This window comes from Oncorhynchus mykiss, chromosome 4 (genome assembly GCF_057628025.1).
Source record: "Oncorhynchus mykiss isolate SJ-2025 chromosome 4, ASM5762802v1, whole genome shotgun sequence".
Taxonomy (NCBI): domain Eukaryota; kingdom Metazoa; phylum Chordata; class Actinopteri; order Salmoniformes; family Salmonidae; genus Oncorhynchus; species Oncorhynchus mykiss.
In genome coordinates, this window is record NC_143025.1 from 42160829 (window position 1) to 42185442 (window position 24614).

A 24614-nucleotide genomic window follows, 5' to 3' on the forward strand; every position below is an offset into this window, starting at 1 on the left:
AGATACTGACTGTTACTTTTGATTTTGACCCCCCCTTTGTTCAGGGACACATTATTCAATTAGTCACATGTCTGTGGAACTTCTTCAGTTTATGTCTCAGTTGTTGAATCTTATGTTCATACAAATATTTACATACAGTGGGGACAACAAGTATTTGATACACTGCCGATTTTGCAGGTTTTCCTACTTACAAAGCATGTAGAGGTCAGTAATTTTTATCATAGGTACACTTCAACTGTGAGAGACTGAATCTAAAATCACATTGCATGATTTTTAAGTAATTAATTTGCATTTTATTGTATGACATAAGTATTTGATACATCAGAAAAGCAGAACTTAATATTTGGTACAGAAACCTTTGTTTGCAATTACAGAGATCCCACGTTTCCTGTAGTTCTTGACCGGGTTAGCACACACTGTAGCAGGGATTTTGGCCCACTCCTCCTTACAGACCTTCTCCAGATCCTTCAGGTTGAGGGGCTGTCGCTGGGCAATACGGACTTTCAGCTCCCTCCAAAGATGTTCTATTGGGTTCAGGTCTGGAGACTGGCTAGGCCATTCCAGGACCTTGAGATGCTTCTTACGGAGCCATTCCTTAGTTGCCCTGGCTGTGTGTTTCGGGTCGTTGTCATGCCTGAAGACCCAGCCACGACCCATCTTCAATGCTCTTACTAAGGGAAGGAGGTTGTTGGCCAAGATCTCGCGATACAGGGCCCAATCCATCCTCCCCTCAATACGGTGCAGTCGTCCTGTTCCCCTTTGCAGAAAAGCATCCCCTAAGAATGATGTTTCCACCTCCATGCTTCACGGTTGGGATGGTGTTCTTGGGGTTGTACTCATCCTTCTTCCTCCAAAGACGGCGAGTGGAGTTTAGACCAAAAGGTTATATTTTGTCTCATCAGACCACATGACCTTCTCCCAGTCCTCCTCTGGATCATCCAGATGGTCATTGGCAAACTTCAGACGGGCCTGGACATGCGCTGGCTTGAGCAGGGGGACCTTGCATGCGCTGCCGGATTTTAATCCATGACAGCGTAGTCTGTTACTAATGGTTTTCTTTAAGACTGTGGTCCCAGCTCTCTTCAGGTCATTGACCAGGTCCTGCCGTGTAGTTCTGGGCTGATCCCTCATCTTCCTCATGATCATTGAAGCCCCACGAGGTGAGATCTTGCATGGAGCCCCAGACAGAGGGTGATCGACCGTCATCTTGAACTTCTTCCATTTTCTAATAATTGCGCCAACAGTTGTTGCCTTCTCACCAAGCTGTAGGCCTATTGTCCTGTAGCCCATCCCAGCCTTGTGCAGGTCTACAATTTTATCCCTGATGTCCTTACACAGCTCTCTGGTCTTGGCCATTGTGGAGAGGTTGGAGTCTGTTTGATTGAGTGTGTGGACAGGTGTCTTTTATACAGGTAACGAGTTCAAACAGGTGCAGTTAATACAGGTCAGGAGTGGAGAACAGGAGGGCTTCTTAAAGAAAAATTAACAGGTCTGTGAGAGACGGAATTCTTACTGGTTGGTAGGTGTATTGAACTGCAAGAACTGGCATATCTGGTGCAGTCCATGAGGAGGACATGCACTGCAGTACTTAATATAGCTGTTGATCACACCAGATACTGGCTGTTACTTTTGATTTTAACCCCCCGCCCTTTGTTCAGGGACACATTATTCAATTTCTGTTAGTCACATGTCTGTGGAACTTGCTCAGTTTAAGTTTCAGTTGTTGAATCTTTTTATGATCATACAAATATTCACACATGTTAAGTTTGCTGAAAATAAATAAATCAACACAGTTGACAGTGAGAGGACGTTTCTTTTTTTGCTGAGTTTAGAATACAGTATATACATATGAGATGAGTAATTGGCTATGAAAAGCCAACTGACATTTACTCCTGAGGTGCTGACCTGTTGCACCCTTGACATCCACTGTGATTATTATTATTTGACCCTGCTGGTCATCTATGAATATTTGAACATCTTGGCCATGTTCTGTTATAATCTCCACCTGGCACAGTCAGAAGAGGCCTGGCCACCCCTCATAGCCTGGTTCCTCTCTAGGTTTCTTCCTAGGTTCTGGCCTTTCTAGGGAGTTTTTCCTAGCCACCTTGCTTCTACACCTGCATTGCTTGCTGTTTGGGAGTAGTAGGCTGGGTTTCTGTAAAGCACTTTGAGATATCAGCTGATGTAAGATGGGCTTTATAAATAACTTTTATTTGAGTAATGCAAAATATGTAAACTTTGTTAAAGTGACTAGTGTTTCATTCCTTAAAGTGGCCAGTGATTTCTAGTCTATGCCTATAGGCAGCAGACTCTAAATTTTAACAGTCTGATGATCTTGAGAAGCAGTTTTTCAGTCTGTCGTTACTAGCTTTGATGCACCTGTACTGACCTCGCCTTCTGGCTTGGGTGGTTGATGTCCTTGATGATTTTTTTGGCCTTCCTGTGACATTGGGTGCCGTAGGTGTCCTGGAGGTCTGCGTTGGGCATACCGCACCACCCTCTGGACAGCCTTGTGGTTGCGGGCGGTGCAGTTGCCATACCAGGCGGTGATACAGCCCTACAGGATGCTTTCAATTGTGCATCTGTAAACGTTTGTGAGGGTTTTAGATGCCAAGCCAAATGTATTTAGCTTCCTGAGGTTGAAGAGACACTGTTACGCCTCTGTGTGGGTGGTCCATTTCAGTTTGTCAGTGATGTGTACGCCAAGGAACTTGAAGCTTTCCACCTTCTCCACTACGGTCCCGACGATGTAGATAGGGGGGTGCACCCTCTGCTGTTTACTAAAATCCACGATCATCTCCTTAGTTTTGCTGACGTTGAGTGAGAGGTTGTTTTCCAGGCACCACACTCCCAGAGCCCTCACCTCGTCCCTGTAGGCTGTCTCGACTTTGGATAAAAGTAAAGACTGGTATGTGAGTGTGCTTTGGGCGTTCAGTAACCTCAGAGCATTGTGAGATTGTCCATTTGTAAATTCAGAGCGTTTCGCTCTCGGAGCGTTCAGAGCACTCTGGCCGAGGAGTAGGGTTGAGCCGAGCGTTCTGACCCAACAACAGCAGTCAATCACCAAGCTAACTGGCTAACGTTTGCTAGCTTGCTAGCTACTTCCAGACACATGAGAGAACAGCTCACTCTGACCATTTTATTCACCCTAGCAGAGCTGGTTAGGTTTTTTTTATGTTATCCAGAGTGTTGTTGTCTGCAACTGTGCTGCTGGCAACAATTTAATTTAATTACGCTTTTTTTGCCAACGGTTACTGACACCGGCCAAATACAATGGGTGTTGAGCGTTCGTAAATTTGTCAGTTATTCTGTGCTCTGCCACACTCAGACCAAAGTGCTCTGAAATCGGAGTAGATAGCCAGAGCGAATTTACCAGCTATGCCTATCAACGGGTGTCACGATGACTTCATAAACATTCTATTGAAATAGTTACTTGCATAGTGGAGTATTTAGATAGCTAAATCTTACCTGTATATATGGATGGACGCTTCTTCCTCTCTGTCACGGATGCCATGGTTACTCTTTGTTTGAAGATGTAATCCGGAGACAGGTGTTTTATACAACAGCCTTCTGTGTGTTCTCTTTTTGACTCCGTCTGCATATTTGCAATCAAACTCAGAATTGTATCCATCTCCTTAGCTATCATACTCTAATTCCACTGATTTCAAAACTCGGTCCTCCAGAATGTGGAGAGCAACACTTATACAGTTCTACTACGTGATATCTTTCAAAAAGCCACGTTAGAAAGGACTACCTACACATACTGATCAGCTCATATTATAGACAGAGGCATGCTACATGGCAGACCAATCCAAACTCATCTCTCGGCATGTCCAGCCCACTCATTATGTCAGCCAATCATGGCTAGCGGGAAGGTTTCAGACTTTTTCCATGTCTAAACAACACTAGGCTCGTGAGTTAAGAATTGTATTTGTACAGATTGCATGCAAATTTGTTGTTAAGGCACATGAAACACATGTTCCAGAAGGCCTTTCTGCCCAAAAAATGCATTTTGATAAAAGTAGTCACGCGCAACATACGCCTAATTTCCTGAAACGAGTCACAAATTCCCTTACGCTGATGACCTTTTTCAAATCCAATCAGTTTTCCACGTTGATTCAACATCATCACATTTAATTTTGGGGTTGAAATGACGTGGAAACAATGTTATTTCAGCTTGTTTTTGCCCAGTGGGTAGTCGTTGTTATGGATGGTTTCTCCTTGGGAACAGCATCAAATCAAGGCTGGTCACAAAACATCGTTAAGCAGACTACAAAAGTGAATCTAGAATAGATAGAAGCTATGCGGTTTCTTTGAAAGAAGCCCTAGCTGCCTAGACAGAGCAGAGGAGAGGCACAGATGTCATCTTGTTTGAAGAATGAAGAGAAGACCTATGGTGAGAGCATCTATATGACTGCTCCTCTCTAAACATTATTGTCTGAGCTGTGACAACACACAAAGGAGCTGAGCCTGATCCCAGGCCTGCTGGGTTAGCTGCTTTTACTAACATCCACGGACACAGAAGACATGTTCTATATAACTTGTCCCATCAGAGCCAAATCCATGTATGTATGGACTACATGTTGCTATGCTAGACAACAGTGTTGGATCTCCCAGTATATCTCTCAAATATAAAAAAAAAATGAGTATATGTGTGTTATGTTACTAGTGCCTGGCTCTCTGTCCCAACACACACACACACACACACACACACACACACACACACACACACACACACACACACACACACACACACACACACACACAAATACAATACACACTTGTACTCATTCTCCCTTCTCTGTCTTCTTACTCCAGAAACTCAGAGCATGGAGGACTGTGGCGAGAAGCTGAAGAGGATCCTGGAGTCCCCCAGCGTGCCCCAGGCCAACCACCAGCTCCTGGTGCACCTCACCAGACACCTGGTCAAGGTGGCCCAGAGTGAAGCTCAGAACCAGGCCAGCCCCAGGCTTCTAGGCCAGGTCTTCAGTGAGACCATCTTCAAACACTCCCACTTCAGGTAAGACTGATTGGTGCACTGATGAAGTGGTGTGGCTGGCTGAACTCTTAGATAGACAGGTGCCATCTAGAACCTAAATGGGTTCTTTGTCTGTCCCCATAGAAGAAGCCTTTAAAGAACCCTTTTGGGTTCCAGGTAGAACCATTTTCATGTAGATCAATTTCCACAAAGGGTTCTACATGGAACCAAAAGGGGTTATTCAAAGGGTTCTCCTAAGGGGACAGCCGAAGAACCCTTTTTTCTAAGAGTGTACTGTCGAACATGAATAGGAAACATATTACAAATGGGTCTTATGCATGTTATATTCTCTGGTATACTGTATACTGACACGTGGCTTGCAGCTACAGTCAACTAATGAAAATGTAAACAAAGCATGTTACCCTGGAGCTTTAAGATAAAAACCTGCTAGCCAGCAGCTTCAATTATGTTTTCATGTTGCTGTTGTTGTTGATGGTGACCATTTGATAGTGATGCTGTTCCTATCCTCTTCATGTACACTCTCAAGTCTATTTTAGAAGAAGAAGAAGAAGATGAAGAGGAAGTTTAGAATTCCCTGTGCACTTGTAGGCCTTTGGGCATGAACTGATAGAGCTGCGTTTACTAAAGGGAAAGGTATGCAGTAATATTTGGCTCGGTGGTAATGTTAACATCCTGTCAATGTAAATCGTGAGCTGAAATGGTCAAGCAAAGCATTGACCTGGTGAGCATGCTGTTTATGTTTCACATACACTGCAAAAGCTCACTGGGAGAATTGCTCTGTGAATTGCTCTGAATCAGTGAGGAAAGTCTGTTTCTGGCTTCTCTTTACACATAAAACTGGAATAAGAGATCACAGTCAATGAGGCAGAACCTGTGATATTTGTGTAGCCTCTTCCACTCGCTCTGCCGTTCCCCTCTGATGTCACCAGGAGGAGTGAGCGTGCTGGATTATCCCAGAATGCATTGCTCTCCCTGGACCTTCACTCCGTTGTGTTGTTGATATTAACTTTGACCCATGGTGTTTCAGCCCTCTGACCATAACCACCAGAGAACCTGATGGAGGCCAACCTGAGTCTATTTGTCTGACCTTTACTGGGGAGTTTAGTATGTCTCAGTCCCTTGTAGTGCACTACCTTTTACCATTTGGTACTCAGACGTAAACTCATTGGATCGAAAGTAGATAGGAACGGCAGGGCAGGGAGGAAGTCTTCTTAACCCTTCAGCTCTAGGCCAGGCAGAGAATTCTGACAGCAGAGATTATAGAGTGTTAAGTAGTAGTAGGTCATAGAAGTAGTTCAAGATCAATAGTTGTTGAAATCAGATTAACTGTGGAAGGAAGATGAAAATGTAATCCAGTCATCTGCAGGGTACTGTAAATAGTGCGATTAGTGTTGTGTTTGCATGCAAATGTCACCATATAGTTTACTGTACATAGTAACCATAGCGTAAACATAACATCATCTCTCTCTTCCGCACTTGTATTTCATGTCAGAGTTGTGGCCTGTCAAACTACTGTCGTGAGAGCACCGCACGACAGGCAAAAATAGAGAGAGTTCATCAGCTTCCTCAGAGAGAGAGGTCACATATGTATCCATCACAGGACTTCAATTATAGGAAATAAATACTGTGCCTTGCGAAAGTATTCGGCCTGTATTTTGACTGTATTTGTTTGTGAAGAATCAACAACAAGTGGGACACAATCATGAAGTGGAACGACATTTATTGGATATTTCAAACTTTTTTAACAAATCAAAAACTGAAAAATTGGGCGTGCAAAATTATTCAGCCCCTTTACTTTCAGTGCAGCAAACTCTCTCCAGAAGTTCAGTGAGGATCTCTGAATGATCCAATGTTGACCTAAATGACTAATGATGATAAATACAATCCACCTGTGTGTAATCAAGTCTCCGTATAAATGCACCTGCACTGTGATAGTCTCAGAGGTCCGTTAAAAGCGCAGAGAGCATCATGAAGAACAAGGAACACACCAGGCAGGTCCGAGATACTGTTGTGAAGAAGTTTAAAGCCGGATTTGGATACAAAAAGATTTCCCAAGCTTTAAACATCCCAAGGAGCACTGTGCAAGCGATAATATTGAAATGGAAGGAGTATCAGACCACTGCAAATCTACCAAGACCTGGCCGTCCCTCTAAACTTTCAGCTCATACAAGGAGAAGACTGATCAGAGATGCAGCCAAGAGGCCCATGATCACTCTGGATGAACTGCAGAGATCTACAGCTGAGGTGGGAGACTCTGTCCATAGGACAACAATCAGTCGTATATTGCACAAATCTGGCCTTTATGGAAGAGTGGCAAGAAGAAAGCCATTTCTTAAAGATATCCATAAAAAGTGTCATTTAAAGTTTGCCACAAGCCACCTGGGATACACACCAAACATGTGGAAGAAGGTGCTCTGGTCAGATGAAACCAAAATTGAACTTTTTGGCCACAATGCAAAACGTTATGTTTGGCGTAAAAGCAACACAGCTGAACACACCATCCCCACTGTCAAACATGGTGGTGGCAGCATCATGGTTTGGGCCTGCTTTTCTTCAGCAGGGACAGGGAAGATGGTTCAAATTGATGGGAAGATGGATGGAGCCAAATACAGGACCATTCTGGAAGAAAACCTGATGGAGTCTGCAAAAGACCTGAGACTGGGATGGAGATTTGTCTTCCAACAAGACAATGATCCAAAACATAAAGCAAAATCTACAATGGAATGGTTCAAAAATAAACATATCCAGGTGTTAGAATGGCCAAGTCAAAGTCCAGACCTGAATCCAATCGAGAATCTGTGGAAAGAACTGAAAACTGCTGTTCACAAATGCTCTCCATCCAACCTCACTGAGCTCGAGCTGTTTTGCAAGGAGGAATGGGAAAAAATTTCAGTCTCTCGATGTGCAAAACTGATAGAGACATACCCCAAGCGACTTACAGCTGTAATCGCAGCAAAAGGTGGCGCTACAAATTATTAACTTAAGGGGGCTGAATAATTTTGCACACCCAATTTTTCAGTTTTTGATTTGTTAAAAAAGTTTGAAATATCCAATAAATGTCGTTCCACTTCATGATTGTGTCCCACTTGTTGTTGATTCTTCACAAAAAAATCCAGTTTTATATCTTGATGTTTGAAGCCTGAAATGTGGCAAAAGGTCGCAAAGTTCAAGGGGGCCGAATACTTTCGCAAGGCACTGTACATAAGTAAATCAACACTTTCTCTGACCCAGTACCAGGCAAGAGAGGGAAGGCGGGAGAGAGAGGTTGAACCAGAGGAGTCTGTCTGCCTGAGACCTTAGCTTACCATCCCATGGTGTGACCTGGGCCTTTTCCCCTCAAAATCCTCCACTTTCTCCTTTTCCTCCTTCACTCCTGTGACCTGGTTCATTACCAAGATACTCTTTCTAGAAGAAGCCAATTGGTTCCATTTACTACTGCAGTTCAACCATGGATTTTATGGTTATAAGAAGAATGACATTCTCTCTCTCTCTCTCTCTGTCTCTGTCTCTGTCTCTGTCTCTGTCTCTGTCTCTGTCTCTCTCTCTCTCTCTCTCTCTCTCTCTCTCATATTTACATCTGTGACCGTGTTCTCCTCGTGCTTGAACTCTTGACATATCTGTCCCTTCATTTGACCTCAGACCCTGCCTGTCCCTCTCCCTGCAGTGCGGACGTAAACCCAGAGCACCATGTGAAGATCATGGAGGCCCTGATTGCAGCCGGGGGACTGGTGGAAATGCAGGCAGCCCCAGGTAGGACACTGCCTTTTTGGACCTGAGCTATAATCTCTCCGCCCTTCTCTCTTTCCTGATATGGTTGAGTGTCATGGTCTTTTACATGGCTGTGTCCCAAATGGCACCCTATTTCAGATATAGTGCACTATTTTCGCCCCGAGGCCATAGTAAAGCCTAGGTATTTACTTCAATAGAGAGTACAGATGTCCTCATTTTAGGCAGGGCCCTATGGAGAGAAGCCAGTTAGTTAACACTATCAACGTTTCCCTTTACTGTCGCAATTGTGATCGAATCAACGCATTATTAGCCACTTCCAATGCAACATACCGAAGCAAAACAATATACTGTATGCAAGAGATTTTGTTCTGGGCAAAACATACCAGAGTAGGATTCTATTGTGCATAACTCCTGTACTCCACACAGGAGTTATTTTATTTTGTACTGGACTGTGTTTATGGCTGTGGTCGGGAGTAGATGCGCTTGCTTTAAGATCTGAAAGCTTTTGAGAGGGTTTATTCTAATGTTCCCTCGTTAGATTGTAACTCATCTTGCTCTCGCTAGCATTAGTTGTTAGTCTCGTTGTTGTGATGTGCATAACTGAGGGACAGAGACTACATTTTCATGGTTGTTTGAACAATAGGACTGTAAAGTTCCCAAAATGTAAGAGGACTCTCGTGGTGTTTACATATTTGCAGAAATCCATTCAGGTGTATTTCGGGGCGTTTGGCAAATAACGTTCTAATATTCTAAAGTTGCGCTGTTGCAATTGCCTGTAAAAAATACAATCCAGTTGAACGTGAATGATGGCAGGGCCATGTGGCAAATGGCTTGTTTGTATGAAGGTCCACTGTAGCTCTGATTGGCCATAGCGCACCGGTCTGTGTAGACTCCGGTCCTGGACAAGACAGATGTTTTTATTCCGTTTTATTTACTGCAGTTTCTATTACTTCTCCAAATGCACAGCCACTTTCCCACTCTATATTGCTATAGAATTTTCACAAATGCCTTAGTATACGTAATTCCTAAACATTCCAAGAATTTATCAAACGTGAAAATGACCCTATCTAAGTGGTCGCTTGTCAGATTTTTTTTTTTTCAAATGTCATATTGTTCCTGGGGGTGTATATGAACAGATTTTAAAAAGATTTCATGTTGCTAAAATGCTGTCAGTTCCACTTTAAATGTAACAATGTATCACACTCACCAAATGATGATACTTTGAAACTTCACTTATTGTTGAAAGTTGTTCTTGAAAAGGGAGAGAAGCTAACAAATTGGCAACAATAACACCTGCTGCAGCTGCTGGCATCTAGCTGACAACAAAAGCTAGTTAGCTAGACCGTGGGAAAACAACTTCTCGCTATTGCGCAGTGATTTATATATATATACACTCCTCAAAAAAATAAAGGGAACACTAAAAAAACACATCCTAGATCTGAATGAATGAAATATTCTTTATACTTTTTTCTTTACATAGTTGAATGTGCTGACAACAAAATCACACAAAAATTATCAATGGAAATCAAATGTATCAACCCATGGAGGTCTGGATTTGGAGTCACACTCAAAATTAAAGTGGAAAACCACACTACAGGCTGATCCAACTTTGATGTCATGTCCTTAAAACAAGTCAAAATGAGGCTCAGTAGTGTGTGTGGCCTCCGCGTGCCTGTATGACCTCCCTACAACGCCTGGGCATGCTCCTGATGAGGTGGGGGATGGTCTCCTGAGGGATCTCCTCCCAGACCTTGACTAAAGCATCGGCCAACTCCTGGACAGTCTGTGGTGCAACGTGGCGTTGGTGGATGGAGCGAGACATGATGTCCCAGATGTGCTCAATTGGATTCAGGTCTGGGGAACGGGCGGGCCAGTCCATAGCAGCAATGCCTTCCTCTTGCAGGAACTGCTGACACACTCCAGCCACATGAGGTCTAGCATTGTCTTGCATTAGGAGGAACCCAGGGCCAACCGCACCAGCATATGGTCTCACAAGGGGTCTGAGGATCTCATCTCGGTACCTAATGGCAGTCAGGCTACCTCTGGCGAGCACATGGAGGGCTGTGCGGCCCCCCAAAGAAATGCCACCCCACACCATAACTGACCCTCCGCCAAACCGGTCATGCTGGAGGATGTTGCAGGCAGCAGAACATTCTCCACGGCGTCTCCAGACTGTCACGTCTGTCACATGTGCTCAGTGTGAACCTGCTTTCATCTGTGAAGAGCACAGGGCGCCAGTGGCGAATTTGCCAATCTTGGTGTTCTCTGGCAAATGCCAAATGTCCTGCACGGTGTTGGGCTGTAAGCACAACCCCCACCTGTGGACGTCGGGCCCGCATACCACCCTCATGGAGTCTGTTTCTGACCGTTTGAGCAGACACATGCACATTTGTGGCCTGCTGGAGGTCATTTTGCAGGGCTCTGGCAGTGCTCCTCCTGCTCCTCCTTTCACAAAGGCGGAGGTAGCGGTCCTGCTGCTGGGTTGTTGCCCTCCTACGGCCTCCACGTCTCCTGATGTACTAGCCTGTCTCCTGGTAGCGCCTCCATGCTCTGGACACTACGCTGACAGACACAGCAAACCTTCTTGCCACAGCTCGCATTGATGTTCCATCCTGGATGAGCTGCACTACCTGAGCCACTTGTGTGGGTTGTAGACTCCGTCTCATGCTACCACTAGAGTGAAAGCACCGCCAGCATTCAAAAAAAAATCTGTTGGCCTTCATGAAGGCAGAGGTTTCCATACGTTTTTGTGAAAATTGTCTCACTCAATAAGTCAAAATGTGATTGGTTGATTCCACTGCCACTCCAAAATGTTGCCCTAATACAGTTGAATGGCAGACACCTCTATCTAGCTTCTGAGGGCTTAGCCAATGGCTGACTTAGCGAGCTAGATTTATCTCCCTGGAGATATTTTTTTCTCTTCAGTGTTAACCCTTTCATGACATTACCCTGAGGCAGGCACAGTGATGCCGAAACGTTGGTAAATACCCATTAAATTGCTGGGAGATTATACATGGAGTGTGCGACTTTCTTTATTTTGATAGTTTATAGTTTATTCGCCATTAGTCAGCACCTCCACACAAACTATTATTCAGGTGTGCACCAGCTCATGTCTTTCCTTTCCAACAAAAACTGAAAAATATTAACATTATAGAAATTAATAGTATAATTATAATACTTATTATAATCATTATTTTATAAATCCTTAGCTCTTCTCTGATGGCATAGAAGGCCCATTGTTCCCCACTGTGTTTAGGTTAGTAATAATTTTCCCTCAGCATGCATTTTTTCACTATTCTGAATGCCTAAAGAATCCGTACATTGTTCTGAAATATGAACACAGAAATACTGGACATTTTGGACGATGGTGGTGATTTGACAAAATTACAATCATGGTCTTGAATTGGACTCACATTTTGCTGGTCTCGGTCTTGACTCGGTCTTGGACCCCTTGTCCCCCTCCCGGTCTTGACTTGGTCTCGCCCTCCTCTATTTGGTCTTGAATCAGGTGGTCTCGAACGCAACACTGTTGTAGGCCAAACCGTTCGAATGCTACAGCCGTTTTTGCGAGAAGACCGATTTTCGGGATGTCTCCTGGTCTTACAAACAGAGCTGTAGCTCTGCCACTTTCCACTGCAGATGTGGAAGGGCAACATAGGCAAATGTGGTGGATTGAGACACAGCCCATGCAAAAATATCTCTAGCTTAAATTGACGGATCTTGACAGGGATTTTTTTTTGTTATGTTACTTAGAATGACGCACCGTTGTGTCAATAGACTCTAGGGGGTTTTAACTTCAACGAATCACTCATCTGTAATTATGAAGTGCTTTGAAAGGCTGGTCATGACACACATCAACACCATCATCCCAGATACCCTGGACCCACTCCAATTTGCATAGCGCCACAACAGATCCACAGATGACGCAGTCTCAATTACACTTCACACTGTCTTCTCCCACCTGGACAAGAGGGTAAATAACTATGTGTGAATGCTGTTCACAGACTGCAGCTCACAGCGTTCAACACCATAGTCCTTGCCAATCTCATCTCCAAGATGGGGACCCTGGGACTGAACACTTCCCTCTGTAACTGGATCATGGACTTCCTGACGGGAATACCTCATAATGACAAAGTGAAAACACGTCTTTTGACATTTTTGCAAATGTATTGAAAATAAAATACAGAGGTATCTAATTTACATAAATATTCACACCCCTGAGTCGATACTTTGTAGAAGCACCTTTAGCAGTGATTACAGCTTTGAGTCTTTCTTGGTACGTCTCTAAGAGCTTTCCACATCTGGATTATGCAACATTTCTCCCATTGTTCTTTTCAAAATGATTCAAGCTCTGTCAAATTGGTTGTTGATCATTGCTATTCAAAATGATTCAAGCTCTGTCAAATTGGTTGTTGATCATTGCTATAAAAAAGATCAAAAAACATCTTTCCACTTTGACATTATGGGGTAATGTGTGTAGGCCAGTGACAACAAATCATAAGTTTATCCATTTTATATTCAGGCAGTAACACAATAAAATGTGGAAAAAGGTCAAGGGGTGTGAATACTTTCTGAAAACTCTTTAGCTACATTCCTGTGTATTTTATTCCTCTTGTGTTACTATTTTTCTTTTTATGATTTTCTTTTCTCTCTCTACACCATTGGGAAAAGGGCTTACAGGATAAGCAATCATTTCACAGTTAATTCTACACCCGTTGCGGTGGCAGTGTGTCTGTAGAATGAAATTGTTGGTGTTCTGTCCAAGGACAGGCTGGTTCTAAAAAGCATGGCAGGGTTCTGTCAGAGAGCAGACATTCTGTATTATGTCTGTCCTGTAAGAAACAGCCCACTGCCATCATGGGGTGTTTGTTGGCGGTTTTATTGAAAATACTTAAATAGCTTTCCAAAGCTGGACCATGTAGTTTATTTAACTTGTGTATTTCTCACAGTGGGAAAACGCACAACCTCCAGTGGAAAATATACTTTTGGTTTAAGAAATGTCCTGAGCTACTGTAACAAATTGTGCATAGCATGAGATAATAGCATATGTCTTCCTCCATTTGTTTGCTTTGCCGTGAAAGCTGCGATAATGTAACCAGATATCTGCATTTGTCCGGCTGGGCTGCCAGTATTTATGTCGAAGAAACATCCCTGGAGAGTCAGCCAACCTCAGTAACACAGTTTCTCTGGACCCCCTGCAAGGTTCTTTTAGTAGGTGTGTACATCTGGACACCAGGTGTTACTTTACGATGCGTTATAAAAGGTTTTGTATCATTTCAGCCAATAGTTCTGAAAGTAGTGCTCACGAGTCAAAACTGGTCCCCGAAAATTGTGCACAATTGTCTACATCTTCTAATTCGTAAAATATTTAACACATTTGTAAGTGCTTAAGAGCCTGTCCAATGTCTTAAGTAACTATAAGATGACCACCTCTCCTCCCTTCAGCTGTGATCAGGAATGTTGGGCCCTATATTAACCCTTTGTCTGTGCTTGGCCTGAGCCAGGACAAAGCCACTATAACTCAGAGCCAATCATCACACTCAGCATGCCTGGAACAGAGAGGGGTTTATGGGGTGGCTTTCACCACCTTGAAAGTCAGAGTCAGGGGGCTAGATGGGGGTAACGGGGGCAAGACATGGGGTTAGAGGGTTAGTGGGACATAATTTAGGAGAATGGAAGGGAGGGACGGGAGCAGCAATGAAAATGGAAATCAGCATGGGGTTGTTGAGGCCTTTATTTCACTGATATATCATTAGGACTTTGCATTCCAGCAGCTCTTACACTAATGTCCTAAATGCTTTAATTACTATAAAAACAACATTTAATTTGCCATAATTACCTAGCAATTACATAGTAATGGAGTTGAAGGTTATGGTTATTGTTACACAAGTAGAGTGTGGAACGGTCCTTAACAGTACATTTTTCCAGTATAAAGTATTCAGCCTCCAGAGTTACATTGTGTGGAATGAATCCCAGTGCCCTTTTTAAGTGTGTGTAGATGATGTGTGGGTTGGCAGAGTTACATTAGACCAACAAAGAGGTCACAGGAGTCCTGTCTATTTGTCTCTGATATGCAACATCTTTTATAACCTGTTTCACTCAAACCCACTAGACGAGCTCTCTGAGTGGATGGGATGGAATCTCTTCAAGATCATCTTGACATTTTGCGACTGCTTGAATGACTGTCCAATCAAGCATACAGGATCTCCATACCTCAAGTATCACTAGCTATGATCATCTTTGTCTCTATTCTGTAAACTCAAGATGAATAATTTAAATGTTTTACGTTGCAGAAGTAAAGTCTACAGGCCTTTTGTTTGTCAGATTGAATCTCAGTAAAAAAAAAAGTGTGGACATGCAGGTACAGAATTTGTCTAGGTCAGCTATGTGTCTTTGTTTGTGGGGAGAAAGAGAGAGGTCAGGTTCACGTGTGAACACTTTTCTCCCCCACTGGATCCGTAACCAGCACCCCTACCACCCCTCACCCCTCCAGCTTCAGAGTCTACATTAGCCCGAGTCAAAGGTCAGGCTAGCTCCCATGGGTGTATCATTAATCCCTGATTAGGCCCAACCAAGCCTACTGCAAATGGAGTCTTAAAATAATGCGACCAGATATGGTCCCAATCTGAGTGTTCAAGTTTGTGTGTGTGTGTTTGGTGGAGCAGGATCGCTTGAGTTTTACACCTCGGTGGATCCCAGCTCAGCCAGTCAATCTGTCAGCCATTACCATCACGCAATACTAACGTTGCCAACCAAGAAAAACATTTTAAAAAATAAAAAAACACCCCATTTCACATTTATGCCATTTTCAGCTTTCCACTGCTGACGGCACGCAACCCCTTCCCACAGCCTAGCAAATGTAACACACACACCCTATACCCCCCCCCTCCCGGCCCCAGGACATTTATTTGGGCCTTAATGTGTTCCAGGCAGGGAAAGTTTGTTGGTAAAACATTGCGTTTAAAGGCAGATCTTGTGGGCTTGCGTTTGGCTTCCATCGTCTCGGATGACTAGCCCTGTCAGATACTGATGGATTCATTGTGGCTGTGAGCATGTTGCTCTGAAAAAAAAAGAGGGGAAGAGGGAGAGAGAGATACACCTCTCATTCAACATCTCCTCTCTCTCTCTGTTTTCATATCCCCCCTTCTCTCTCCCTCTCTTCCACTCTCTCCCTCTCTTTTCTTTACTCCCTGTGTTTATAGCAGGGTTTACAAACAGTACCCATTCCAATGTTTATAATGTTCTCTATTATATTGCAATGCATTCCATGTCCCATAAATAACTAGTTCAAATGCTGGAGCCCATTTGCAATAAAACAAAATCATGATTTTATACAAATAACAACAAAACATCACGTAGAATAATGTGGAATGTGTCTATGTGAGAATGGTGCAAATGTGTAACTTTTGGTGGAGACTATGAAACTCCGGCTGTTTCCTTTAGCAAGTTCATGCTGTATGATCATTCTCTTTGTGTGTATACAGGCCTGTATGCTGAACTTAAGTTCGCCCACTCACCATCCATTCAGAGCAGGTCTCTGTCGCTCTGGTGTTCTGTGTTAGAGCATACTGTATAAATAGCATTACAAGTAGCATATCTGGTACACAGAGACTGTCACAAACCAACTCCACCAAGTTATTAGTGAGCATTAGTCATCAGGGCATCTGATTGTTTTTGTGATTGGAGAGATGTGTCATGATGTAATTCAACAGCTGTGTTAGCGTGTGTAAGATAATAATAATAAATTGGTGGCTGTGTATATTTGTCGTATTTCACACATGTACAGTTGTGTATCAATACGTGTGTGTGTGTGTGTGTGTGTGTGTGTGTGTGTGTGTGTGTGTGTGTGTAAGAGAGAGGGGATTGTGACTATGTGGATGGATAATACTAAGACAGACAGGATCACATATCATTGACAGGTGTCTCTGTTGGTGGCAGGTTTGCTTTCAGTCTCTATTCTCACTGGTTTCTGTATGTCTCTCTCCCTTCTCCTCCTCTCTCTCTCTTTCTGTCTTGATGGCTGACTCATGGAGTATGGTGGCGGTCAGAGAGGCCATGCATGAGAATGGCCGAACAGTTGGCCCGCTGGTTGACCATTTACAGTGCAGTTCACTTAACCACAACCAAGTCACTAGAGTGACTGAGAATGAATGTGGGTGAGAGGGTGTCTGTTTGTGTCCGTATGACTTTAGAGTTTACGGTAGTGTCCTTTAGAGTGTGGCATGGGGCGGAAAGTGATGGCATGGGGCGGAAAGTGGCGACATATCCTGTAATCCTTCTGTGGGGTCAGCAGCAATGCAGTGGTCTAGTTCATGGAGCTACTACAAAGCCACTCATCAGGAAGAGGTATCTGCGTGTGTGTGTGGACATGTTTAACAATACTTTTGGGGACCAGACATAACAATTGGGGACATTATGCAGGTCCCACAAAGAAAAAGGCTCTTTCTAGGGGTTTCTGGTTAGAGTTAGGGTCAGGGTTATAGGTTAGGGGGTTAAAGGTTTAGATCAGACATGCCCACAAACTTCAAACGAAGTAAACAATGCTCTACCTCCTGGAGATTTACCCTGATGCTGCCAGTGGCTTGCAACTATCAAGAATGATGCTTACAGGCTGAACTGATGGGTAATCTATTTCGACGCCAGGTAGAGGTAACCTAAAGTTAGCTAGATTACTAGCCTATCTGGACTAAGTTATTTAGCTAGCTAGAGTCCTGTATTGAACTCTGAAAGCCATTAGCTAACTCGTATAGCTATCTTTTGGATACACACTGCCAATCAATTGAATCTATGCCATGGTAGTCACTACTAGACTGGTAGCTAGCTACCTTCAGCAGAGTAAACATGTTTGTTTGTTTGTTAATTTTAACTTTGACTTATGTTAGCTAATGTAAGCTAGCTAACTTTAGCAAATGACTGTAGCTCAATCTGTTGGCCATTCCACTCTTTCATGGAAAACATTCCATTACTATTTGTATGTTGGTAGCAATGATGTGCCACTATGTGCATACATCGTCTATGGTTGGTAAGTTGGTTCTCAGCTGGTTAGCAATCTTGCTGCCAATTTAGTGATGCTAGCTAGCTAGCTGATCATTTTAAAATGTCTATGTTAGGTGTTCTAAGCTAGCCAGTGTAATAGATATCAATACAATTAGTGCTGTGGTTAAATTGTGAATTGTTGTGTATTTTGTTATAGGTGGTACAGAACCTGATTCCACCTCTAGCTCTGCACAACGTGAAGCTAAAGTGAAGCTAAGTGTTTGTATGTGTTTGTGTTATGACATTACATGTGAGTAGAGGTAGCCTGAGGACCACAGAGTACCATCCAGACCATGTAATCAATTTAGTCTACCCCTTTTCTCTTTTTACCCTTTCTCGCTGTAAAACTCAGGTTAGTGGAGTCCTTCCACAGTGCCCTGCTGAAATATACCCAAAAGCAGCTGCATTGTGAGTACACGAGCATGTGACACACCTTGGAACAAATCAAATAAAAATGTATTTGTCACATGTGCCAAATACAACGTGTAGACCTTACCTTGAAATGCTTACTTACAAACCCTTAACCAACAGCGCAGTTCAAGAAAGAGTTACGAAAATATTTACCAAATAAACTAAAGTAAAAAATTATTAAAAAGTAACAAAATAAATAACAATAACGAGGATATATACAGGGGGTACCGGTTAGTCAAGGTAATTTGTACATGTAGGAAGGGGTGAAGTGACTATGCATAGATAATAAACAGCCAGTAGCAGCAGTGTAAAAAACAAATGGAGGGGGAGGGGGGTGTCAATGTAAATAATCCGGTGGCCATTTGAATAATTGTTCAGTAGTCTTATGGCTTGGGGATAGAAGCTGTTAAGGACCCTTTTGGTCCTAGACTTGGCACTCCGGTACCGTTTGTCATGCGGTAGCAAAGAAAACAGTCTATGACTTCGGAGACTGAGGTCTTTGACAATTTTGGGGGCTTTCCTCTGACACATGGTATAGAGGTCCTGGATGGCAGGAAGCTTGGCCCCAGTGATGTACTGGGCCATACGCACTACCCTCTGTGTCGCCTTGAGGTCTTATGCCAAGCAGATACCATACCAGGTGGTGATGCAACTGGTCAGGATGCTCTCGATGGTGCAGCTGTAGAACTTTTTGAGGGTCTGGGGACCCATGCCAAATATTTTCAGTCTCCTGAGGGGGATATGGTGTTGTCATGCCCTCTATATGACTGTGTTGGTGTGTTTGGACCATGATAGTTTGTTGGTGATGTGGACACCAAGGAACTTGAAACTCTGAACCCGCTACACTACAGCCCCATCGATGTTAATTGGGGCCTGTTCAGCCCACCTTCTCCTATAGTCAACGATCAGCTCCTTTGTCTTGCTCACATTGAGACAGAGGTTGTTGTCCTGGCACCACACTGCCAGGTCTCTGACCTCCTCCCTATAGGCTATCTTATCGTTGTTGGTGATCAGGCCTATCACTGTTGTGTTGTCAGCAAACTTAATGATGGTGTTGGAGTCGTGTTTGGCCATGCAGTCGTGGGTGAACACGGAGTACAGGAGGGGACTAAGCACATATCCCTGAAGGGCCCCAGTGTTGAGGATCAGCATAGCATGCCTATCCTTACCACCTGGGGGCGGCCCGTCAGGAGGTCCAGGATCCAGTTTCAGAGGGAGGTGTTTAGTCCCAGGGTCCTTAGCTTAGTGATGAGCTTTGTGAGCACTATGGTGTTGAACGCTGAGCTGTAGTCAATAAGAAGCATTCTCACATAGGTGTTCCTTTTGTCCAGGAGAGAAAGGGCAGTTTGGAGTGTGATTGAGATTGCTACATCTGTGGATCTGTTGGGGCGTTATGCAAATTGGAGTGTGTCTAGGGTATCCGGGAGTATGCTGTTGATGTGAGCCATGAGCATTTCAAAGCACTTCATGGTTACCGACGTGAGTGCTATGGGTTGCGGTAACCATTTAGGCAGGTTACTTTCACTTCCTTGGGCACAGGGACTATGGTGGTCTGCTTGAAACATTTAGGTATTACAGACTCGGTCAGGAAGAGTATGAAAATATCAGTGAAGACACTTGCCAGTTGGTCATGCTTTGAGTACACGTCCTGGTAAACCGTCTGGCCCCACAGCTTTGAATGTTGACCTGTTTAAAGGTCTTGCTCACATCGGCTACTGAGAGCGTTATCACACAGTCATCCAGAACAGCTGGTGCTCTCATACATACATCAGTGTTGGTTGTCTTGAAGCGTGCATAAAAGGCATTAAGTTCGTCTGGTAGGCTTGCGTCACTGGGCAGCTCGCGGCTGGGCTTCCCTTGGTATTCCATAATAGTATTTAAACCCTGCCACATCCGATGAGCATCAGAGCTGGTGTACTAGGATTCAATCTTAATCCTGTATTGACGCTTTGCTTGTTTGATGGTTCGTCTGAGGGCATAGCAGGATTTCTTATAAGCATCCGGATTAGTGTCCCACTCCTTGAAAGTGACAGCTCTAGCCTTTAGCTCGATGCAGATGTTGCCTGTAATCCATGACTTCTGGTTGGGATATGCACGTACGGTCACTGTGGGGACGACGTCGTTGATGCACTTATTGATGAAGCCGATGACTGAGGTGGTGTTCTCCTCAATGCCATTTGATGAATTGAGGAACATATTCCAGTCTGTGCAAGCAAAACATTCCTGTAGCATAGCATCTGCCTCCACTGACAACTTCTGTACTGAGCGAGTCACTGGTACTTCCTGCTTTAGTTTTTGCTTGTAAGCAGGAATCAGGAGGGTAGAATTATGGTCAGATTTGCCAAATGGAGGATGGGGGAGAGCTTTGTATGCATCTCTGTGTGTGGAGTAAACATGGTCTAGAGTTTTTCTGCATTAAAGTCCCCGGCCATTAGGAGTGCCGCTTCTGGATGAGCATTTTCTTGTTTGCTTATGGACTTATACAGCTGGTTGAGTGCAGTCTTAGTGCCAGCATTGGTTTGTGGTGGTAAATAGACTGCTACAAATAATATAGATGAGAACTCTCTTGGTAGATAGTGTGGTCCAGAGCTTATCATAAGGTACTCAGGCGAGCAATACCTCAAGACTTCTTAATTGCGCACCAGCTGCTATTGACAAACTGACCCCTCGTCTTACCAGATGTAGCTTCTCTGCCCTGCCGATGCATGGCAAATCGTTGTTCAGCCATGACTTAGTGAAACATAAGATATTACAGTTTTTAATGTTCCGTAGGTAGCATAATCTTGATCGTAGGTCATCCATTATATTTTTCAATGATTGCACGTTTGCCAATAGAACGGATGACAGTGAGAGTTTATTCAGCCTACGAAACAAGTATTTTCTTCACGCAAATGACGGGGATTTGGGCCCGTTCCTGAGAAAGCAGTTTATCCTTCCCTTCGGACTCGTTAAAGAAAAATTATTCTTCCAGTCGGGGTGAGTAATCTCTGTTCTTATGTCCTGAAGTTATTTTCTGTCATAAGAGACGATAGCAGCAACATTATGTACAATATAAGTAAAAAAATAAGTTACAAACAATGCGAAAAAACGAACAAAATGGCACAGTTGGTTAGGAACACGTAAAACGTCAGCCATCTTCTCCGGCATCCCACAAAAGATTGTGGGACAGAAACCTGCAAGGGACAATGCAAGGGACACTGAAAGACATAAAATCAACATCAGTAATGAGTAACCACCTTATTCTTCTCTTAAAACACAATTCTTAAAACACAATACAAAGACATGTCTACAAACATACCCCTGCCAAGGGCTACTATTGACAAGAATGAGCTGTAAAAGTCAATGGGACATTTACAGACAGGTCTTCGAGATGAGGAAGCGGGTTTTGGGCATGCTTAGAGATAGTACATGTATTGTTGTGTATGAGAGCCATTGAGAAGTGCAATTTCTCCTAAATGTTCCATACACAACAATGCATACTGTGTAAGAACTATCCTCCTAATACTTTTCACACCTTCTGCAGCTCCCCAGCCCATTCACTTTGTTGACTGATCTTTTTTCTCAAAAGAAGCTCATAATATCAATCATTTTCTCTAAACAATACACTAGCCTGTCTCTAAACACTTACAGTGCCTTCTAAAAGTATTCATCCCCCTTGGCGTTTTTCCTATTTTGTTGCATTACAACCTGTCACGTTCGTCATGGTAAGGATGGTCGGACCTAGATGCAGCGTGGGGTAGGTTAATAATTTTTATTAATGAAAACCAGCAACAAAACAAGAAAGAGTAAACGACGAAACGGTGTCTGTAATCCTGGCCAAGAGTGGCCTAATATCATTGGTTAATAATCTAATATTAAAATCATACAAAGAACAGCATACAAACAACAAATGGATAGCATACGATCATAGATTAATTTGACTTATTAATTAACTTGTAGGGCTCAAAAGCAACTATACAAGAACAAGATCCCACAAACAACAAGTGGTAAAAGGCTGCCTAAATATGATCCCCAATCAGAGACAATGATAGACAGCTGCCTCTGATTGGGAAACATACCAGGCCAACATAAAAATGCAAAAACTAGAGTACCCACCCTAGTCACACCCTTACCTAACCAAAATAGAGAATAAAAAGGATCTCTAAGGTCAGGGCGTGACAGTACCCCCCCCCCCCCCAAAGGTGCGGACTCCGGCCGCAAACCTGAACCCATAGGGGAGAGTCCGGGTGGGCATCTACCCTCGGTGGCGGCTCCGGTGCGGGACGCAGACCCCGCTCCGCTCGTGGCTCCGCCAACTTCGGTGACGCCTCTGGTGCGGCGATCGTTGCCGGAAGCTCCGGACCATGAATCATCGCCGGAGGAATATAAACATGGATCATCGCCGGGGACTCCGGACCATAGATCGTCGCCGGGGACTCCGGACCGTAGATCGTCACTGGGGACTCCGGACAGTAGATCGTCGCAGACGGCTCTGGACTGTAGATTGTCGCAGACGGTTCTGGACTGTGGATCGTCACCGGAGGAACCGGACCGTGGATCGTCGCCGGGTGAACTGGGCCGTGGATCGTTGCCGGAGGAACCGGACCGTGTATCGTCACAGGAAACTCCGGACCGTTGATTGTCGCTGGAGGCTCCGGACCGTGGATCGTCACCGGAGGCTCCGGACTGGGAACCCCCGCTGGAGGCTCCGGACTGGGAACCCCCGCTGGAGGCTCCGGACTGGGAACCCCCGCTGGAGGCTCCGGACTGGGAACACCCGCTGGAGGCTCCGGACTGGGAACCCCCGCTGGAGGCTCCGGACTGCGAACCGTTGCTGGAGGTTCTGGACAGTGAACCATCGCTGGAGGTTTCGGGCTGAAAACCGTCGCCGGAGGATCTAGAAGAAAAAGAAATGCACACCTATTAAGATGAGGTGCTGGCTAGCGGAGTAGAAAACTTGAAAATAAAACACACTAGGAGCTCAGATGCAAAAATGTAATTACCAACGTTTCGACAGCCAAGCTGTCTTCATCAGGGTATAATCACAAACACTGCTGGATGACTTGTTTATATAATGTCAAAAGACACAGGTGTCTGTAATCCTGGCCAAGAGTGGCCTAATATCATTGGTTAATAATCTAATATTAAAATCATACAAAGAACAGCATACAAACAACAAATGGATAGCATACAATCATAGATTAATTTGACTACACAAGTTTACAAACAATTACAATGGCAAAGTCACAATCACAATAATGGCTTCAGATCAAAGTCTACGTTGAGACCGAAGGGCGCAAGGGGGGTCTTTAAATTAAAGATCCAGGCATCCTCTCGTTTTAACAATATATTATCAAGGTCACCCCCGTCGCCGGAGGCTCCGGACTGTGAACAATCGCAGGAGGCACTGGACTGGGAACCATCGCTGGAGGCTCTGGACTGGGAACCATCGCTGGAGGCTCTGGACTGGGAACCGTCGCAGGCGGCTCTGGACTAGGGGTTGTTGTAGGAAGCCTGGGGCGTGGGGCCGGCACTGGTGGTACCGGACTGGTGACAAGCACTTCAGGGCGAGTGCGAGGAGCAGGCACAGGACGTACTAGACTGGGGAGGCGCACTGGAGGCCTGATGCGTGGGGCCCGTACAGGTGGCACCGGACTGGTGACACGCACTTCAGGGCGAGTGCAAGGAGAATAGCACAGGACGTACTGGGCTGTGGAGGCGTACATTAGGGCGAGTGCGGGGAGCAGGCACAGGACATGTACTTCAGGGCGAGTACGAGGAGGAGACACAGGACGTACCGGACTGGGGAGGTGCACTGGAGGCCTGATGCGTGGGACCGGCACAGATTGCACCGGACTGGTGACACCTCTTCCAAAAGCCTGTGTTGCCGCATACACCTTACCAACTCCATTCTCCGGTATCCCTCCTCGCACTGTTCTTTGACTCCCAGGCTGGCTCTGGCACTCTCCCTGGGTCGACCGACCACCTCTCTACCTCCCCAAAAAATCACATGTTTAACAGACTGTCAGATGGGTACGTTTTACACACACACACACACACACACACACACACACGCACACGCACAGAGAGACTCTGGCCGTGAAGCCACTCAAAGAGTGTCTCGGGGAGTTGGGATATGCAAAAAAAACTTTCCAGTTCGCACATGCGTGTTAATACACAATGGTACATGTGAAATCAAATATAAGCACCCTCCAAATTATTATAATTAGAAATCTTTTGCTTGTGCTCTCTTTTTTCCCCTACCCCTTTCTCGCTTTGCCCATCCATCCCTATCTACATATCTACACCTGTCTCAAAGTCAACAGTGAAGAGGCGACTCCGGGATGCTGGCCTTCTAGGCAGAGTTCCTCTGTCCGGTGTCTGCGTTCTTTTGCTCATCTTAATCTTTTCTTTTTTTTGGACAGTCTGAGATATGGCTTTTTCTTTGCAACTCTGCCTA

At 44.5% G+C, this 24614-nt stretch overlaps 1 protein-coding gene across 1 annotated transcript in view; it reads left to right on the top strand.

The window, feature by feature from the left end:
• The window catches only part of pik3r3b (phosphoinositide-3-kinase, regulatory subunit 3b (gamma)), a 309052-nt gene that overhangs the window by 145641 nt on the left and 138797 nt on the right, over window positions 1-24614 (top strand). Inside the window, exons 6-7 of the mRNA XM_021599716.3 lie at window positions 4819-5020; window positions 8664-8749. Coding sequence (XP_021455391.1) covers window positions 4819-5020; window positions 8664-8749 — 288 coding nt within the window. The remainder of the gene's footprint in view (window positions 1-4818; window positions 5021-8663; window positions 8750-24614) is intronic.